The 17,918-nt window shown below is 39.1% G+C and overlaps 4 protein-coding genes across 4 annotated transcripts; all 4 read right to left on the bottom strand.

The window, feature by feature from the left end:
- Positions 1-592: 592 nt before the first annotated feature.
- On the bottom strand, positions 593-2,318 carry LOC145901687 (gonadotropin-releasing hormone II receptor-like). The gene is made up of 4 exons (XM_082989483.1): positions 2,196-2,318; positions 1,620-1,863; positions 1,177-1,334; positions 593-727 (listed from the first exon to the last, which is right to left on the bottom strand). Exons 1-4 carry the CDS (start codon positions 2,316-2,318, stop codon positions 593-595), a joined length of 660 nt encoding a protein of 219 aa, XP_082845609.1.
- A 3,405-nt stretch (positions 2,319-5,723) lies between these two features.
- Positions 5,724-7,356, bottom strand: LOC145917824 (gonadotropin-releasing hormone receptor-like). Its single transcript, XM_083003114.1, has 4 exons — positions 7,236-7,356; positions 6,769-6,926; positions 6,206-6,336; positions 5,724-5,859 (listed from the first exon to the last, which is right to left on the bottom strand). Exons 1-4 carry the CDS (start codon positions 7,327-7,329, stop codon positions 5,850-5,852), a joined length of 393 nt encoding a protein of 130 aa, XP_082859240.1. The 5' UTR covers positions 7,330-7,356; the 3' UTR covers positions 5,724-5,849.
- Positions 7,357-7,481: 125 nt separating this feature from the next.
- Positions 7,482-9,459, bottom strand: LOC145901782 (gonadotropin-releasing hormone II receptor-like). The gene is made up of 5 exons (XM_082989601.1): positions 9,277-9,459; positions 8,567-8,783; positions 8,308-8,414; positions 7,812-7,937; positions 7,482-7,490 (listed from the first exon to the last, which is right to left on the bottom strand). Exons 1-5 carry the CDS (start codon positions 9,400-9,402, stop codon positions 7,482-7,484), a joined length of 585 nt encoding a protein of 194 aa, XP_082845727.1. The 5' UTR covers positions 9,403-9,459.
- A 1,863-nt stretch (positions 9,460-11,322) lies between these two features.
- Positions 11,323-15,128, bottom strand: LOC145901870 (uncharacterized). The gene is made up of 4 exons (XM_082989715.1): positions 14,916-15,128; positions 13,601-13,753; positions 12,507-12,625; positions 11,323-12,174 (listed from the first exon to the last, which is right to left on the bottom strand). The coding sequence occupies exons 1-4, from the start codon at positions 15,126-15,128 to the stop codon at positions 11,928-11,930; spliced, it is 732 nt and encodes a 243-aa protein (XP_082845841.1). The 3' UTR covers positions 11,323-11,927.
- Positions 15,129-17,918: the final 2,790 nt, after the last annotated feature.

Below are 17,918 nucleotides of genomic sequence, written 5' to 3' on the forward strand. Positions count from 1 at the left end.
TAAACGCTTTCAGAAACTTAAGTGCCAGAGAAACGAGCTGATTAACTAGCATGCATGGCAGCAGAAATAGCAGTTATTAACAACCACGCTGATGATAAAAAAAACTTTGGTTATGATGTGAAACAAAAAGGGTTACATGCAGGATCGGACATGTTTTGTGATCCAAACTCAGTTGTTTGGTTATATCCTCAGAGGAAGTTCCTGGAGCGATGTCAGAATACCTTTTTGTCCCTTGCGATTCAATCAATTACGTCTAAAAACCAAGTTATGTTTACTGCAAAGGATAAAGTAACTGAAGAAAGCAACTGTTAACTTAGACAACAAAACAGCTCATTTTGTGTGGAGACTTGGATTGGAGAAAATTCCTTACATGTGGTTTCAAAACTTATTTTTCACATTTCATTGTCGATATCAGAGCTACTTTCCGTTAATAACATATTAACGACGCCTTTACTGAACAAAAGGTGACTTCAAAAATCTTCGGATTGTGAACTAAACCTAGGCCACGTGTGTGCATTGTGAGACCAGCATTTTTTCAATTGAATTCAAACAAATCAAAAATTATTTCAAAAAAATAATTAATTAACCCACTTCACCTGAAAATGGACGAAATATGTCCGTAGGTTCGCGTCCGCAAGGTGGCGCGCACTTCCTTTATTTGCACAAGAGTGATGATGGGTTGTAAGCACGGATAAAAATAAGACGAAATTACCAGGAGCATCATTATCTACAAAGTTTAATGCAATTTATGTCAAATTTGAACGAACATACCAAAATACACGTGGTAATATGTTGACAATTCGTTCAGTGACTGCTGCATCGCAATGACCCATTGTATGAACTACATCGGATTTACTTTATAACCCACGACGTAAATTTTTCATCAAACTTTCCATGGGTGCCTGGGGTTGGCGAGTGCCTGTCTATAAAGTTTGTCCAACAAAGCAACTAACTATGGCATAAGTTTCTGCTAAAAGGAACATAATTTAGATTCCTACTATTGTTTTTATGTATGTCTTTAAAAATCAGAGGAAATGATGTTAGAGGTATTGCATCACAGTTAAACACGTCTCTTGCAAAAGTCCACAAAAAAGCGATTAACTTTTTTACATTATTGAGTGTCAAACGTAAGGTATTGATATTGTGAGTTTGTGAGTTTGTGTTGAAAACACGTACCTTATGATCCAAGACACTTTCATCAAAATAGTACACAATCCCCCCAAAGTAGTAGGGTCCCCAACAGATGAAAAAGGACGCCGTGAGCAGCAACGTGACAATCTGCCAAGATCTTCTGACCTGTCGAAGTCGTTTGTCGGTCAGTTGACTCCGTTCGTCTGTGGGATAAATTGTACTCAAACCGAGGCTCAAAGACACAGAACAACTCTAGTTCAATTAAATACGAACATACTGAAATTCTTCCTTCAAATAATTTGTTTTGTAAAATCCCATGTTGCCTTAAATCGCTTTTATTTGGTGGTTATTGATGAGTTTTGTTCCCGCAGTGCAGCGGGCGGTGCTTGCAAAGTCCAACAGAAATTCTGACCGGCATTTGTGCCAGCGCGCCCTATGTTTATTTCCATCGTCTTGTTTAAATAAACAAACATGGCGTCCATCCTTACCTTTCGTGTTCTCTGACATTCGTGCCAGCGCCACAATTATAATGCAGTAGCAGCCTATGATGATGGTCACCGGGACGATGAAGGACATGCACATTGTGTAGAGAAAATATGAGGATTTTGCCTTCTTGTCGAGCAAGCAGTAATCACCACATTGGACAAAGCTCAATTTCGAGCAATTCTCGTGCTTAATTCCGATTTCAAACGCAGAAAAGATGATGCTCTGGGTAGATTCCAACACAACGGCCTTTACCGTAACTGAGGTGTTTTGTCACAAATTGAGTTTGGACATTACGGACGAATGTATAAGTTACCTTTTAGTAACTATTTTATTGTTGGTTTGAAAGAAATCTTTTGTTACAATGCGCCTCAAAAACATTCAATACATTGTTCAAATGACTTCCACAATGATTTTGCCATGCAGTGGATAAGTTTAAATTAATGATGAGATCCATCGCATTCCGATTTTTACAGCATTTTTTCAAAAAAATTTTGGAAATTACGCATTGTTATGGATGTTATAACATTGAAGCCATAATGCATAAAAAATCTGGTGTCGAAACATAATTTCCAACTCACTGCAGGAATGGAGTTGAGCAAGCTGTACATCCATGCGGCGATTAACATTCTTTTCACAACAACCGCCCGCATTTCGTTGACAGATGAGGCTCGAAGAAGAGAAATAACCTTCTCAATTGCCATCACCTATTCAAGGGGAAACAGCAAGTTATTAAATTTCGTCGTGGCACTTCAGCACTGAGATTCGAACTCAGGTTACCCAGGACAAGAATCGCGATGAGGTTTTATTTGTAAGGTATATGGATGACCGATGTCGCCTTGACATTTTAAGCTGGTGCTTCACAACCTTTGCGTTACGTATACCGCTGGTGACAAGCAGATTAACTTCCTTAACAGAAATGCCAAGCCGTTTTACTTCGAATTTATTTGTCCGAAAAAGTCCCAGATTATCTGAAGTAAGTTTTTAAAGTCTGACCAAGTTGTTTCTAAACATTTGAGCACCGAGCATAGTTAGGTCAGCATTATGTGATATAAAAAAACTGTTAACCAACCGCGACGATGGCCGACGCGATGTACATGGCAAACTGTTTGCCCATATTTAGAAATCTGCACAGGAAATCCCCGCCGAACCATACCATGGTAGCTTGCCAGATCCCATCTGTAAAAGTATTAAAGGCATGAAACCTCGGTTATCATTAAAAAAGTTTGTCTGTGTGAATAACTGTTGTAAGATTGCGGAAATATCCCATATATTTCATGACATTAAGCATCTACATTCTTCGTGTGTAAATTTACAGGTAACTTCCTCACCTAATGGAAAAATGAAGAAGGTGAAGCAAAGGTTTGCGACACTCATGTTGATGATGACCATCTGGTGTTTTTTTATTTGCGCCGTACTTCGCCACACGGTGACGCTCGCAAGCACAGCCACATTTCCCGCGCAGGCGAAAATGAAACCAATCCATGACATCACGACCCTCGCCAGTTGGATTTGACCGAAGACCAGCCCCAAACCAACGAGGGCGTCCTGCAAACGTAAGGTTATTAAAGTTCAAAGCCCCTGTCTATTTGACAAAATTTCCTTTTTGACGTGCCATCTATATACCAGGACACGTGCGAGGTTTCGTGTAAGGGTGTTGGATATTGCATTAAATCAGCATTTAAACCGATCTTGTTTCATGTGGATATGTCACCATTGCGCTCTTTGAGTGCTCACACAACTAACGAAACGGGCACAGACCAAGTTAGCAACTATACCTTCAATTGAACGCATACACATCCGTCGTGAAATTGACAGCAAGCCATACCCACTGCGTTCGTAAAATTGATTAAATTTAACACGTGGTACGTACAGTACAACTATACTTCAAGATTCAAGCTGTAGCGAATGGACCACAAATATTGTTTTGTAGTTTTGCTGTCCTCGTTGCGGCGGTTAAATAGGCGGGAACATTTTTATGCAGTTTAACTAATCCGCGTCACGAATCTGTTTTTTATAACGGCTTGTACAAAATCTCTCTGGTAAGCTTTCAAAAAGCTTGAAATATTTTTTGAAACAAAGCAATTATTTTGTAAAATAGTCCAATCTATTCAAATACCTCTATATGGCCCAAAGAAAATTTATCCGCGGCCCACTACTGGGTCACGGCCCACAGTTAGGAAACCACTGCTTTAAAAAACTATCAACCATATACATCCAAATTCGATTTGGTATGACGGCTTCGACTTACCTTTAACACTGCCTGACATATAGGATCTTCGATATTACTCTTTGCAACTTCCTTTGGAAAACAACGAGTATCAACACTCCACCCCACGGTTTGATTCACAATTTCAGTTGCTCGTGTCGTCTGCATTGCCAATGTTTTTTTTTTGCGGAGATTGGCGCTAATTTGAACCAGTTTTTGAAGGATATTTCCCTGTAGTATTTTTCTGTAACGAAATTACGACCAATTAACTGTTACGGATATCATGAAACCAAAGATTCCGTAATGGTCAGTGATTAGATTAGTCCAAAACATGTACCGTACCATAGCTTGAATAAATTTTTCGTAAGGATTGACTATTTTGATTACTTTGGTGCCTGTATTTTACTTGTTATAGTTAACTAAAATAATTGACAGGTAAAATTAATTAAAAACAAAACAAAGCAACGAAGTAACGAACATCTGCCACTTAGCACACCTGAAAAATCACTTTATCCAAATCCCAAAGTTGCATTAACGCTCTGACAGTCGAATTTAGCATCTGCTTGTACTTTTCTTGGCGTTAATACATTTCCGTGTTCGCCCGAATGTCATAGCTGTGGTGTAACCGCGCATATTGACGTGAAAGCTGTCAATGGCTTCCCGTGGTTGTGCGGTCAACAGTGTGGTTAACGGGCATCCATTCCTCTGGCCCTAGTAATCCCTCCAATTGATGTTGTCAAGTAATTCACGACAGGAATATTTATTCAACATGGGCATGATGACTGTCGGGTATTGTCCTCCATCATTTTGAAACTTCTGATAGTTTCATAACATTGACTTAATTTCTTTAAATTTACACATTCTTTCTGCGTCGTTAACAGGATATTGTTCAATGCACGAAGTTGTTGCTATCGGCTTGGTTACTCAATATGGTTTTGACCCCAACTCAATGGGACTCGTATGACTTCGCTTTAATCACGTTCAACTGATCTCGATCATTTTGCATTTTGTTGGTGTTTTTCAAAGCTCATTTTTTATTGGCATTTCTTATGAACAAAGTTTATGTGCAATGAAGAGCAAGCAATAATAATCGAGTAGCACATGGGTTTGGCTGCACTTATGCTTTATGTTGTGCCAAAACGCAAATTCAATGCTTTTTGTGCGTTGTGTTATATTCAGACCCCAAAACCCATAAACCTTTGTGACGAAAGTTAGCCGGAGGCCTGGAACGCCGTTCCGGTATAAGAATTCTTGACGGAACGCCGTTCCAGTAAAAATTCAATGACTGACGTATCCCAAATCGTTACGAGAAACTTAAATATAGTAAATTATTCAAGAAATCTGAGCTATAGTATACGAAACCATAATGGTTCATTTTTTCGTGCGAATTCAATGATTCCGGTAAGATTTTTTTTACTTTCCAACTGACAGTGATCAATCGTGTTTCAGTGATAAAATTGTTCCTGAATTCGAGGAAATGGGACCGATGGAAACGGAAATAGGTGAAGATCAACCTAAAGTTGACACCAAACATGTAAGATCAGACGATTTCAAATTTCTTGCGCCGGTGTTTAGCGATTTGTTCAACAAGAAATAAAAAACATGTCTCGGTATGCGAAATGACATTTTAAAGGGGACTGTGATGAACAACTTTATTTCTTTGTATTTTGCACAACAACATTAACAACCACAATCGTTCTTCAGGCACTTAAGTTTTTGAAGTGTTTATTTGGAACCGACGTTTCGTCTGCAGTTTAAACTCTAGAAACAGCGTCGGTTTCAAATAAACGCTTTCAGAAACTTAAGTGCCAGAGAAACGATGCTGATTAACTAGTATGCCTGGCAGCAGGAATAGCAGTTACTAACAACCACGCTGATGATAAAAAAAAATAGTTATGATGTGGAACAAACAGGGTTACATGCAGAATCGGACATGTTTTGTGATCCAAACTCAGTTGTTTGGTTATATCCTCAGAGGAAGTTCCTGGAGCGATGTCAGAATACCTTTTTGTCCCTTTCGATTCATTCAATTACGTCTAAAAACCAAGTTATGTTTACTGCAAAGGATAAAGTAACTGAAGAAAGCAATTGTTAACTTAGACAACAAAACAGCTCATTTGGTGTGGAGACTTGGATTGGAGAAAATTTCTTACATGTGGTTTCAAAACTTATTTTTCACATTTCATTGTTGATATCAGGACCTACTTTCCGTTAATAACGCATTAACGACGCCTTGACTGAACAAAAGGTGACTTCGAAAATCTTCGGATTGTGAACTAAACATAGGCCACGTGTGTGCTTTGTGAGACCAGCGTTTTTTCAATTGAATTATTTTGCAAATCAAAAATTATTTTAAAAAAATAATTAATTAACCCACTTCACCTGAAAATGGACGAAATATGTCCGTAGGTTCGCGTCCGCAAGGTGGCGCGCACTTCCTTTATTTGCACAAGAGTGATGATGGGTTGTAAGCACGGATAAAAATAAGACGAAATTACCAGGAGCATCATTATCTACAAAGTTTAATGCAATTTATGTCAAATTTGCATGCCAAAATACACGTGGGTAATATGTTGACAATTCGTTCAGTGACTGCTGCATCGCAATGACCCATTGTATGAACTACATCGGATTTACTTTATAACCCACGACGTAAATTTTTCATCAAACTTTCCTTGGGTGCCTGGGGTTGGCGAGTGCCTGCCTATAAAGTTTGTCCAACAAAGCAACTAACTATGGCATAAGTTTCTGCTAAAATGAACAGAATTTAGATTCCTACTATTGTTTTTATGTATGTCTTGGAAAGAGGAAATGATGTTAGAGGTATTGCATCACAGTAAAAAACATTTCTTTTAAAAGTCCACAAAAAAGCGATTAACTTTTTTACATTATTGAGTGTCAAACGTAAGGTGTTGATATTGTGAGTTTGTGTTGAAAACACGTACCTTATGATCCAAGACACTTTCATCAAAATAGTAAACAATCCCCCCAAAGTAGTAGGGTCCCCAACAGATGAAAAAAGACGCCGTGAGCAGCAACGTGACAATCTGCCAAGATCTTCTGGCCTGTCGAAGTCGTTTGTCGGTCAGTTGACTCCGTTCGTCTGTGGGATAAATTATACTCAAACCGAGACTCAAAGCATCACGACAAACACCCGAATGTAACACAGAACAACTCTAGTTCGATTAAATACCAACATACTGAAATTCTTCCTTCAAATAATTTGTTTTGTTAAATCCCATTCTGCCTTAAAATCACTTTTGTTGGTGGTTATTAGTGAGTTTTGTTCCCGCAGTGCAGCGGGCGGTGCTTGTAAAGTCCAACAGAAATTTTGACCGGCATTTGTGCCAGCGCGCCCTATGTTTATTTCCAGCGTCTTGTTCAAATAAACAAACATGGCGTCCATCCTTACCTTTCGTGTTCTCTGACATTCGTGCCAGCACCACAATTATAATGCAGTAGCAGCCTATGATGATGGTCACCGGGACGATGAAGGACATGCACATTGTGTAGAGGAAATATGAGGATTTTGCCTTCTTGTCGAGCAAGCAGTAATCACCACATTGGACAAAGCTCAATTTCGAGCAATTCTCGTGCTTAATTCCGATTTCAAACGCAGAAAAGATGATGCTCTGGGTAGATTCCAACACAACGGCTTTTACCGTAACTGAGGGGTTTTGTCACAAATTGAGTTTGGACATTACGGACGAAAGTATAAGTTACCTTTAACTAACTATTTTATTGTTGGTTTGAAAGAAATCTTTTGTTACAATGCGCCTCAAAAACATTCAATACATTGTTCAAATGACTTCCACAATGATTTTGCCATGCAGTGGATAAGTTTAAATTAATGATGAGATCCATCGCATTCCAATTCTTACAGCATTTTTTCAAAAAAATTTTGGAAATTGCGCATTGTTATGGATGTTATAACATTGAAGCCATAATGCATAAAAAATCTGGTGTCGAAACATAATTTCCAACTCACTGCAGGAATGGAGTTGAGCAAGCTGTACATCCATGCGGCGATTAACATTCTTTTCACAACAACCGCCCGCATTTCGTTGACAGATGAGGCTCGAAGAAGAGAAATAACCTTCTCAATTGCCATCACCTATTCAAGGGGAAACAGCAAGTTATTAAATTTCGTCGTGGCATTTTTTAACGCACTGAGATTCGAACTCAGATTACCCAAGACAAGAATCGCGATGAGGTTTTATTTGTAAGGTATATGGATGACGGATGTCGTCTTGACATTTTAAGCTGGTGCTTCACAACCTTTGCGTTACGTATACCGCTGGTGACAAGCAGATTAACTTCCTTAACAGAAATGCCAAGCCGTTTTACTTCGAATTTATTTGTCCGAAAAAGTCCCAGATTATCTGAAGTAAGTTTTTAAAGTCTGACCAAGTTGTTTCTAAACATTTGAGCACCGAGCATGGTTAGGTCAGCATTATGTGATATAAAAAAAACTGTTAACCAACCGCGACGATGGCCGACGCGATGTACATGGCAAACTGTTTGCCCATATTTAGAAATCTGCACAGGAAATCCCCGCCGAACCATACCATGGTAGTTTGCCAGATCCCATCTGTAAAAGTATCAAAGGCATGAAACCTCGTTTATCATTAAAACAGTTTGTCTGTGTGAATAACTGTTGTAAAACTGCGGAAATATCCCATATATTTCATAACATTAAGCATCTACATTCTTCGTGTGTAAATTTACAGGTAACTTCCTCACCTAATGGAAAAATGAAGAAGGTGAAGCAAAGGTTGGCGACACTCATGTTGATGATGACCATCTGGTGTTTTTTTATTTGCGCCGTACTTCGCCACACGGTGACGCTCGCAAGCACAGCCACATTTCCCGCGCAGGCGAAAATGAAACCAATCCACGACATCACGACCCTCGCCAGTTGGATTTGACCGAAGACCAGCCCCAAACCAACGAGGGCGTCCTGCAAATGTAAGGTTATTAAGGTTCAAGGCGCCTGTCTATTTGATAAAATTTCCTTTTTGACGTGCCTTCTATACCAGGACACGTGCCAGGTTTCGTATGAGGATTAATGTTGGATATTGCATTAAATCAGCATTTAAACCGATCTTGTTTCATGTGGATATGTCACCATTGCGCTGCTCACACAACTAACGAAACGGGCACAGACCAAGTTAGCAACTATACCTTTAATTGAACGCATACACATCCGTCGTGAAATTGACAGCAAGCCATACCCAACTACGTTCATCAAAATGATTAAATTTAACATGTGGTACATACAGTACAACTATACTTCAAGATTCAAGCTGTAGTGAATGGACTCTATATGGCCCACTGAAAATTTATCCGCGACCTACTACTGGGTAACGGCCCACAGTTAGGAAACCACTGCTTTAAAAAATTATTTAACTATATACATCCAAATTCGATTTGGTATGACGGCTTTGACTTACCTTCAACACTGCCTGACAGATAGGATCTTCGATATTGCTCTTTGCAACTTCCTTTGGAAAACAACGAATATCAACACTCCACCCCACGGTTTGATTCACAATTTCAGTTGCTCGTGTCGTCTGCATTGCCAATGTTTTTTTTGCGGAGATTGGAGCTAATTTGAACCAGTTTTTGAAGGCTGTTTCCCTGTAGTATTTTTCTGTAACGGAATTACGACCAATTTACTGTTACGGAAATCATGAAACCAAAGATTCCGTAATGGTCAGTGATTAGATTAGGCCAAAACATGTAGGGGAGACCGGGGCTAGCTCGGAACTAGTAAAGCACAACTAGTAAAGCATTGCTCAAAAAACAAACGGGTTTTTGTTCGTTTTAGCTCACTAAAAATGATCATTCAGCCCATTTTTTAAACAGGTCTCAAATGTCCGAAGTCACCCCGGTACCGGGGTAACATCGGACATGACTGGGGATATCTCGGACAGCAAGTTTTAACAGACGTTTTTTTTGTTTATTTAACAAATAGCTGAAATCAAACTTGGCGCAATATCAGCTTAGGGGCATCAGCGCATAAAATATCATTCAAGCTTTCAGGAATCAGGGCGTGGCCACTTATCGTTTCGACCCTTCAACACGTTCACGTTTTGGGTAACTCGTGTACTTTTAACGGCAGCACGGATATCATAGATTTTCGGATCAACAAACGATTTTTTATCTTTGGGGCTTATTCTTCCTGCCAAAATTCGATCATTTCATCAAGTCTTTGTTTAATCTCTTTTATGACCTGATAATTTTTCATAAAACTCAAAAAGTGTTGTCTTCTCGCGATTTCTTGCCATGATGTCCGAAGTATCCCCGACCACGTAACGACATAGAAAATTATTAAAAAATGGCCGTATTTTTTAAGGTTACACAAATACATATTTGATTATGCAATTAACCAAAAATTACTGCATTTTGATTAACTGTGACTGATATATAGCCTTACACTTACAAATTGAAAAACTTGGTTTCACTGATAAATTGACTTTTTTGATCATAATATTTTAGGCAGACATGATTTAATTCCAAAGTTCCTGTTAACGTGTGATGGAGACATTAAGCTTTTGTTAAAGTGTCATAACAACACTTAATTGTGACCTAAAATACCTGGTCCGAGGTATCCCCGGTCTCCCCTACTGTACAATACGTAAAACGTGGTGCAGTTTTTGACTACTTTAGTGCTTGTATTTTACATGTTTAAGTCAACCAAAAGAATTGACAGGTAAAAAGAATTAAATACAAAACAAAGCAACGAAGTAACGAACATCTACCACTTAGCACACCTGAAAAATCACAATTTATCCAATCTATCCCAAAATTGCACTAACGCCCTGACAGTCGAATTTAGCACCTGCTTGTACTTTTCTTAACGTTAATACATCACCATGTTCGCCCGAATGTCATAGCTGTGGTGTGACCGAACATGTGGACGTGAAAGCTGTCAACGGCTTCCCGTGGATGTGCTGGCAACTGTGTGGTTTACGGGCATCCATACCTCGGGCCCTAGCAATCCTTCCAATTGATAATGTCAAGTTGTTAAACTAATCGGACGCTTTACCGATGTTGCCAATCGCTTGTCCACTTGTGTACATTTTCATGATCGTGAGGCTCTGTCTGCTCCGTGGCGTCCTTTAACGGTTTGTTCAAAGTTAAGAAATATACGAGTCCCAACTGTGTAGTGCAGAAGGTAAACAAATGCGTGTAGAAAATGTGTCAGAATTTATTCTCGGTAAATATATGAATAAAGGCGCATAGTATACAATGGTATGACTCTAATAACTGTTCGGCTATTGTAATTGCTCAATACTAAAAAAAACATAACAAAAAAAAACTGTAAGTGGAGTGCAGATTCTGTTTGCCAATGGTTTCTATTCTATGAAACAAAAAACAAAGTCAATGGAATTTGAAATTTTTGGGAAATTTTTTTAAACAGCATTGAAATTTTTCTTTACTAAATTTTTATGGTGCAATTTGAAACTTTATATGATTTTTTTTATTGAGGTAGAACAAAAAAATAAACATTACTATTCATTTAAAAAAATATGACTAACCGCCACAGTGCAATAGAGCTTTGTAAAATAAGTGATTTCTGCTGACAAACGTGTGCTCTTGACGGAAATACAGCTTTACAATTACAGACTGACGTTTTATCTTTTAAAGGCGGGTGATCGCGATAAAATATATTTAAACTTAAAATTGTTAGCGAAAGTCAACGACATTTTCAATAACCGAGACCTTCTTGCAACAATTACCGAAGATCTTATTCATGTAAGGTTTCGCCAGCTATATACGGCAAAGCTTTGCTTCTACAAAACAGCTTTGTATGTCTCAAGCCATGGGTAGCCAGAAGGCGCAACTTTTCCCATATAAGATAAAACGTGGGTTGAATAAATTCCACGTAAATTTGCCTAAAGATCGGCCTTTTTTGACATCACAACGAGGTTCAGACCCAGGATGTCCTGGATAGGAATTCCGATCAGGTTTTTTTCTTGGCATATAGGTCGGGCGCTCGACTGATTTTGCTAATCACCCACCCTGAAGAACGGATTTTGAAAGGTATGCAACACGTTTGACACCAACAATGGGACTATGTGAGCATAATACATCGCTATTAATATGGTATAGTGTGCGATTCACTGTTATCATGAAGTAGATGTTTTACAACAAGCGACGCCGTCAGATGAGGAATCGGTGGATCCAGAAACGGCTTGCGTTGAGCAACCGGGTCCACGTAATCGCTGTAGCGAACTTCTTTCATGACCTGGTAACCCAGTTGCTGGAAAAGTTTTTTTGAGTGAAGGGACGTTGTTACCGAATACACAACACTGCCACCGAGTTGCAAAGCACGTTGTTCGCTTCTACAAGAGATTAGCCGTCACTCATGGTAGATATGTCATGCAAATGTTAGGTGCATCGTAATCTTTGCTGCTTAACACAGACGCGTGACTGATGCTGATTCTTCAAAACATGCATTACAACCAAGCGTCAAAACGTTACGTGTTTGTTAAGTGTGTTATTATGTTTCAAAACGTTTGTCGTTTGCCTGTAATCAAGTCGCGAAAATACAAGATATCAAATTATTTAAAAATAAACTTGGTTTGGACTCCGAAATGTTGCCTTTCTGCAAATTTTTAACCAGGCAAAAAGTCATTTGAAACTTAAATCGTTTCACGTACAATAGAGCTTGTACCTCATTACCAGTTCGGATCCAATCCCCTTTCTACGATATTCTGGTGCGACAACGACAATATCTATGTAGAAAAGAGGTTCCGTCAACATGAAGACTTCAGTGCACATGTGATCAAGAAACTGCGGACATAAACGTAATTTTTTATTTACGCACAAACTTTGAAACCAATGTAATCCTGCATACATAGGACCATCAGATGTTGGTAACTAAATAGACCAATATATACATATGCATACTCCTCTGGTTAGCTGTGAATGTTACAAAATAAGTTTTAGTATTCAAATCTGCGTTATGTCGAAATGTTAAAAAGTGCCAGAATTTTACAAAGAGAGTTCCATGTACTCTGTGGTTACTAACGTTTTCATTGTCACAAAACCTTTTTGTAAAATCAGCCAAGGTACGGACCCCTACACAATTCTCATATGACGAATTATAAGTTGTGCCATTATGGATATTATATGAATAGTAGAAAATATAGGGAAAATGAAAACCTCTGGGATAAGAAGAGCGTAAATATAAATGTAATTAAAAAAGTTGGCTCTTGCTCATTCAGAGACATTCTGGAACCATTACACAGATCCCAAGGTGAACCGTATATTGGGAAAAACTGCTCAATAATGCTTATTTACTTTTGCTGTACCACTTGGGTGAGAAAACTGCTGCAATTCTAGTGGTAACACCAACAAACCACCATTTTGGAATGTGTACACACAGAACTGCATCAAAGCATTTCGCACGACCTGGCCGGAAGCTAGCCCTGCGCGTGCATGTTAAAAAATTATTATTATTGTGTGTGCTTCATCGACATGCCATGGAAGATATCCTATTGCCTGCTTGGGTTCGAAAATGTCATTTGTGGACTTTGCTGTCTGTACATTCTATATTACAGAGAATGTGTTGCAACAGATAAACACTTGTGGAAATACTACAGAGAATGTGTTGAGTGGAAATAATGTGTTTTGCTTTAAAAATTAAACTTTAAAAATCCAATGAAAACTGAACATGAAGACAATGCATTACGCAAGCATAATTATGCATTCCAAATTCAGTTTCTTGATAAAATCACAAGCTGGGTTTCCAACCCGCGTTCTTACCCTGGCAACAATGAGAGTTTTCTCATTTTTCGTCGGATTCTCCAACTCTTCCTCGTAGCTTTGCAACACTGGAAAGTTGTTCACCGCAACCCCACATAATTTGTCCGTTTCTTCATCAAATGCAGCCACTGAACTTCCCTGCGATAAATCTCCCTGTTGAAACAGAAATGCCAATTACCATCTTCATGCATGTCACTTGATAATTAAGTAAGTGCTGTGATGCAAGGAAACAAACTGGATTAATCCAAGCAAGGTATTCCAATTGACTTTGCGGCGAAATACATTTTTCCCGAATCAAAAGTATACAGAGAGGTCTACTATGATTGATACGAATACTGTATATCCTTTTAGGTCGAAACAGTGGCCATCTGTCTGCAGCTTATACACAATACTGAAAATTGTCTGCCTTGATTTTTGCAAGCAGTACATCGCACAAGGCTTGCTCAACACCTACTGCAGCTAATTACAACCGAGGCTTATTGTTTTTCATTTTAATAAAACTGACTCCTGCAAATATTTTTGCTTGATACAACAAGATGATTTTTCTCCATCAACTTAAAACCTCAATTTAATGCTCGTCAACCGAGGGTGGCTTCATGTGACCGGTGTGTGTATCGCATGACGTATACAATTGTCACATACGTAATGATCAATAGTATAATGACTCTCCGCTGAGTCGGCACTAATTTATTAGCTTTCAGCTGGGAAGGACTATATTTGAACGGGGTCAATTTGGGTTTGGGCACCATGCAAACTCATGAAACTGTATGCCGTTGCATTAGTCGGGGGTACCTTTTCCATGACGGGACAACAATTCGTTTTGAAACGTTTAAACTGGTAATATTGCCGACCATCCGACATGACACGGAATGCTACAATGGTTGAAACCAGGGGGCAGCAACCTTTAGCGTATATAAAGAGTCATTACGACCTTTTTGGTATTTAAGCTAAGTTATACTCGGAGCTTTAAACCTAAGCAGCCACACACTACTCCCGAGACAAAAGCGGTAAATGTTGAATATTTTTTTACATAATTGTTTTTCTCTCAAATGAGCTTGTCGTATGGAGTCAGAATAGAGGGTTGAAAAAAACGCATGTGACTCCAGAGGCGCGGGTTCTCGATTTCTGGTTTCGGCAGAAAGATTTGTGCATTCTATTATGCAGCCTATGTTCCTGCAGTGCGTTATAACTAATCCGGGTATAAGTTATACAAGTTTAACTTTGATGCGTTTGGTCGGAAAGAAAATTGCAAACCAATACAAGAGCCATATATTAGAAGACCGAGTTAATTAACAAATATGAACTTGTGCATTACCTTTATCAGACGACATTCCTCTGCTTCGAACTCTTCACGAGAGATTGGAAACATTTGTGCGAGAGGCTCATCGTTGTAGTAAACGTCAACCACCAAAGACGCCGCTTCTTCCACTTTTCGAGTATCGACAACTTCGTAGAAAATTTCTACACCACTTGAACTACTACTACTACTACTACTGTCACTTTCGTCGTCCCCAACACAAATATCCATAAAAACCAGTTGAAATACACGAAATAAAGTTACCGTGCAACGGTGGTGTATTTTATTGGGCTATTTCAATCTTGCGAGTAATGGTCTGACATCTACCCACACGCGCAAGCTTTATTTGTCAAACGCGTTGCTTACGCATGGGTGAGGCGTTTTTTAGTTGTTAAGTTGTGTCGTCGTGCCGTGGTAGGAGTCATCATAATACGTGTGGCAGGTTGCATCGATTCGGCAATGTGGGCCGATGGAGTATGGCAAGCTTGAAACGGTTTGAAACGTTCGACCGCGTGACTATCAAGCAGTGGGCTGGCGTATCCAAACTGCACACGTCACCGTTGCGAGATTTTGGCAAACCATCATAATAATTAACAACATATATAAGTATAGCACGATAATCAAGTCGTTTGTTTAGTTCGCCCATCAGCAGTACCCGTATAAATTGCAACGCAATTTATCCGTTGCCGATATAATGGCTGCATAATTGCGAAAAAAAACTGGTATAGACTTACGCTTTAAACATCCAATGCAATATGATGTAGAATGTTTTTTTATTCTCGAAAATTGTTTTTTTTTCTTGACTCCATGACGCAACCGCGTGTATATGATGTCTATTTTCGAGCATTGGAAAATTTTGAAACAACGCGCGTGCAGCATGTTAGGTTAGATCATGCCACATGCAATAAAAGCGTTGGTGTGCTCGGAAACATACGTCATTTTGACATCACACACATGCGGTTGCGTCATAAAGGAAAAAAAACAGGGCGGAAAAAAAAAAAAAAACTAATACCTTCAAACGCTAACTAGTGCAAGCCATGCCCTTAGCAAGTTCCTGTCCACGTCCTGATAAATGTCTCGGCATTTTTAGCAGTGACGTCGTTTGTTTATATTTCACCGACAAAATTAAGGTAGGTCGTGATCGTCATCTGACGTATCTTCTTAATATGCGCGCTGAGTGGTAGTTTGATCGTTAGATTATGGGCGGACTGATATGTTTAAGTCATATTTGTAAGCAGATAAGAATGATACACACCCCGTGAAGTAGCCGGGGAGGAGCGAAAGGGGCCATGGTCCCTCCCAAATATACATGTTAACGAAGTTTCGTTTTTGCAAATATTTGTAGCTTCATATTCGTTTCAATTGTATTTTTTTTCTATTAAACACACCTTTCTTCTTAATACGATAATTTAAACCTTAAACTGTTGCTTACATATTTGGTCAACCCTAAAACAATATTTTAGGCTGACTACAAAAACTAAACACACCACAAGGGTAAATTGGCTTCTTGGCGCTCCATGCATTTTACGGCTACTGTTTATGTTTCCTAAAGTTGGTCATAAATATGAACTTGCTCGGGGTTTGTTGGCGTTGTTAAGAGAAACTTGTATAGGATTACCAGCGTAAACTATAAGTAGGAAAATTGAAGTATGCAACCTTTGTATCTCCAAATGATTTTTTACTGTATGAAGTATAGCCGAGGTCGTCAAAAAAGAAGTTGAATGGTTGCAGTATTGCCAAAAAACAGGCGTGGATTGGGATATGTATTACTGCGGAACCTAAAACACTTACTTCGCACATACTACCAACTTATTGGTGGGGGGTGGGGTTCAATTTTTAAGGTTCACTTTGCAAAAACTGTAAAATTTGTTGGTTGGATCCAAAAACCAGACTTATTTTTCGTACAACGTGGGAAGATACTGTAGCATTCTAAGATGTTTTGGTGTATACATAGTCTGCAAACGATTTATTTGTTTGCAGTTGGAAAGAACACAAAGCCGAACCCTGTGGAAGCAATTTTCAGTTATGAAACAAAAAGTGGAAATGAATTTTCCTGCTGAAAACGAGGTAAGAAACTTTTTCAACCTTCTAAAAATCTATAAAGTGGATTTGACTGAAGCCACTCTGGCAGGAATGGTAACTGCCTGGTTTCTTCTCTTATTTCCCAACTATATAAAGTCGAATCTTGCTCCAAGTACGCCTCTATCTCCGTCACGCGGATGTTGTTTAAAGTAGTCCTCTAGCTCCATCACGCGGATGTTATTTAAAATTCTTATTTAGTTCCACTACATGAACGTTAATAAAAACAGAGCTCTTCAACCTGAGTTTCGCGGAATCCTATTGTTCCAGGTAGCACACCCAAAAGTTCCGTAAATTTTGGGGTTCCATGCAAGCCTTTAAAATTTAAATCCGTGTGGTGGAGCTAGAGGACTACTTTGAATAACCACCGTGCGGTGGAGCTAGAGGACTACTTTGAATAACTTCCGTGCGGTGGGGCTAGAGGACTACTTTGAATAACATCCTTGAGGTGGAGCTAGAGGACTACTTTAAATAACATCCGTGAGGTGGAGCTAGAGGACTACTTTGAATAACATCCGTCAGGTGGAGCTAGAGGACTACTTTAAATAACATCCGTGAGGTGGAGCTAGAGGACTACTTTAAATAACTTCCGTGCGGTGGAGCTAGAGGACTACTTTAAATAACATCCTTGAGGTGGAGCTAGAGGACTACTTTAAATAACATCCGTGCGGTGGAGCTAGAGAACTACTTTAAATAACATCCGTGCGGTGGAGCTAGAGGACTACTTTGAATAACATCCGTGAGTTGGAGCTAGAGGACTATTTTAAATAACATCCGTGAGGTGGAGCTAGAGGCCTACTTTGAATAACATTTGTGAGGTGGAGCTAGAGGACTACTTTGAATAACATCTGTGAGGTGGAGCTTGTCAAATAAAGGCAATCGCTTAAAAACTTTCTTGGTGCGCCGAAACAATGGAAAACCCTAGCTTTTTAAACTTTTATA

The sequence above is a fragment of the Ascidia mentula genome, chromosome 1 (genome assembly GCF_947561715.1).
Source record: "Ascidia mentula chromosome 1, kaAscMent1.1, whole genome shotgun sequence".
Classification (NCBI taxonomy): domain Eukaryota; kingdom Metazoa; phylum Chordata; class Ascidiacea; order Phlebobranchia; family Ascidiidae; genus Ascidia; species Ascidia mentula.

What these genes read in the sequence shown, in the direction of transcription:
- LOC145917824 (XM_083003114.1), bottom strand. Translation starts at nt 7,329, where the DNA reads ATGTGCATGTCCTTCATCGTCCCGGTGACCATCATCATAGGCTGCTAC. An exon ending in AATGTCAGAGAACACGAAAG is followed by an intron (nt 6,927 to 7,235) that starts GTAAGGATGGAC and finishes TTTATCCCACAG; the next exon opens with ACGAACGGAGTCAACTGACC. An exon ending in AAAGTGTCTTGGATCATAAG is followed by an intron (nt 6,337 to 6,768) that starts GTACGTGTTTTC and finishes TAAACTTTGTAG; the next exon opens with ATAATGATGCTCCTGGTAAT.
- LOC145901782 (XM_082989601.1), bottom strand. Translation starts at nt 9,402, where the DNA reads ATGCAGACGACACGAGCAACTGAAATTGTGAATCAAACCGTGGGGTGG. An exon ending in CTTCTTCATTTTTCCATTAG is followed by an intron (nt 8,415 to 8,566) that starts GTGAGGAAGTTA and finishes ATACTTTTACAG; the next exon opens with ATGGGATCTGGCAAACTACC. An exon ending in TCGCGTCGGCCATCGTCGCG is followed by an intron (nt 7,938 to 8,307) that starts GTTGGTTAACAG and finishes CCCCTTGAATAG; the next exon opens with GTGATGGCAATTGAGAAGGT.
- LOC145901687 (XM_082989483.1), bottom strand. Translation starts at nt 2,318, where the DNA reads ATGGCAATTGAGAAGGTTATTTCTCTTCTTCGAGCCTCATCTGTCAAC. An exon ending in TGCTCAACTCCATTCCTGCA is followed by an intron (nt 1,864 to 2,195) that starts GTGAGTTGGAAA and finishes GTTACGGTAAAG; the next exon opens with GCCGTTGTGTTGGAATCTAC. An exon ending in AATGTCAGAGAACACGAAAG is followed by an intron (nt 1,335 to 1,619) that starts GTAAGGATGGAC and finishes TTTATCCCACAG; the next exon opens with ACGAACGGAGTCAACTGACC.
- LOC145901870 (XM_082989715.1), bottom strand. Translation starts at nt 15,128, where the DNA reads ATGGATATTTGTGTTGGGGACGACGAAAGTGACAGTAGTAGTAGTAGT. An exon ending in AAACTCTCATTGTTGCCAGG is followed by an intron (nt 12,626 to 13,600) that starts GTAAGAACGCGG and finishes TTATGTCCGCAG; the next exon opens with TTTCTTGATCACATGTGCAC. An exon ending in GGATCCGAACTGGTAATGAG is followed by an intron (nt 12,175 to 12,506) that starts GTACAAGCTCTA and finishes AATCTCTTGTAG; the next exon opens with AAGCGAACAACGTGCTTTGC.